The sequence below is a fragment of the Perkinsus marinus genome (assembly GCF_000006405.1).
Source record: "Perkinsus marinus ATCC 50983 genomic scaffold scf_1104296972322, whole genome shotgun sequence".
Classification (NCBI taxonomy): Eukaryota; Perkinsozoa; order Perkinsida; family Perkinsidae; genus Perkinsus; species Perkinsus marinus.
In genome coordinates, this window is record NW_003201806.1 from 1 (window position 1) to 904 (window position 904).

A 904-nucleotide genomic window follows, 5' to 3' on the forward strand; every position below is an offset into this window, starting at 1 on the left:
CGGCCACCAGACTCAACATTGAGAAATGGTAAAAGAACTTATGAGATTACAAGATACCACTGATATTCAACTCTGATCTGTGAAATGGAGTATACCAAGTAGTCCCTATTTCAAGAGCTCGTTTCGATTGGACTAGCTCACGTACTTCAAGGGTGCTTATTACGACCTCAATCTTCGGTCTGTGTCATAACTACAACAGGAGATGAGTTTTGTTCAAAAGTGGCAAACGTGCGCTGCTTCGCTCCGCCGCAATTTTGGAGACAGCGATTTTGGAGACAGGTGGAGTTTAGTGTACCAGTAGCATGATGAGGTGGTTCAGAAGAAGTTGTGTGTAAATGGCGTCTTCCAATCTTATGCTGATGTACAAGGCCTTCACTGGTAAGCACTAGGAGGGGGGGGGGAATCTTAGGTTACCCAATGGGAGATACAAAGTAGGTCAGGAAGATGTCGCCGTCGTGATTAGGTGGCGACAATATGATGGACGGCCGCCAATTCGCCAAGCTTTGCAAAGACTGTCAAATCGTTGAGAAAGGGAGTCTCAGCGTGAACGATATTGACATTATTTTCGCCAAAGTGAACTCCACAGGGCCCCCACAGGCTCAGTCAGCGCTACTAGGTACGCTCTCGAGGCGAACGCAAGATCGAATTCGGCCAATTCATGGAAGCCCTACAGGAGGTGACTACCAGCGTTCATCGACTAGAGCGACATGTCCCGATTGACTTCAGGTGGCTGATCGTCTTGATAAGCCTATCTCCTGGGCTAAAGAAAAGGTGGTTGAATGCGATGGTCCGACTATTAGTAGGCGTTCCAGTACAGCCAGCCCAGTTAAATCTACTAGTGAGTTCAAACTATTGAGTTCGTGAGCTCTGAAATACATTTGCATGGTGGTTCAGGGACTAGTGT

General features: G+C 47.3%; 1 protein-coding gene across 1 annotated transcript; it reads left to right on the forward strand.

Annotated features, from left to right (window-relative positions):
* Positions 1 to 335: 335 nt before the first annotated feature.
* Positions 336 to 771, forward strand: Pmar_PMAR001822 (tubulin polymerization promoting protein, putative; the record flags this gene model as incomplete). The annotated part of the gene is made up of 4 exons (XM_002766623.1): positions 336 to 378; positions 464 to 573; positions 617 to 676; positions 727 to 771. Coding segments are annotated over 4 exons (258 nt in total), but the record flags the coding sequence as incomplete, so codon positions are not given.
* Positions 772 to 904: the final 133 nt, after the last annotated feature.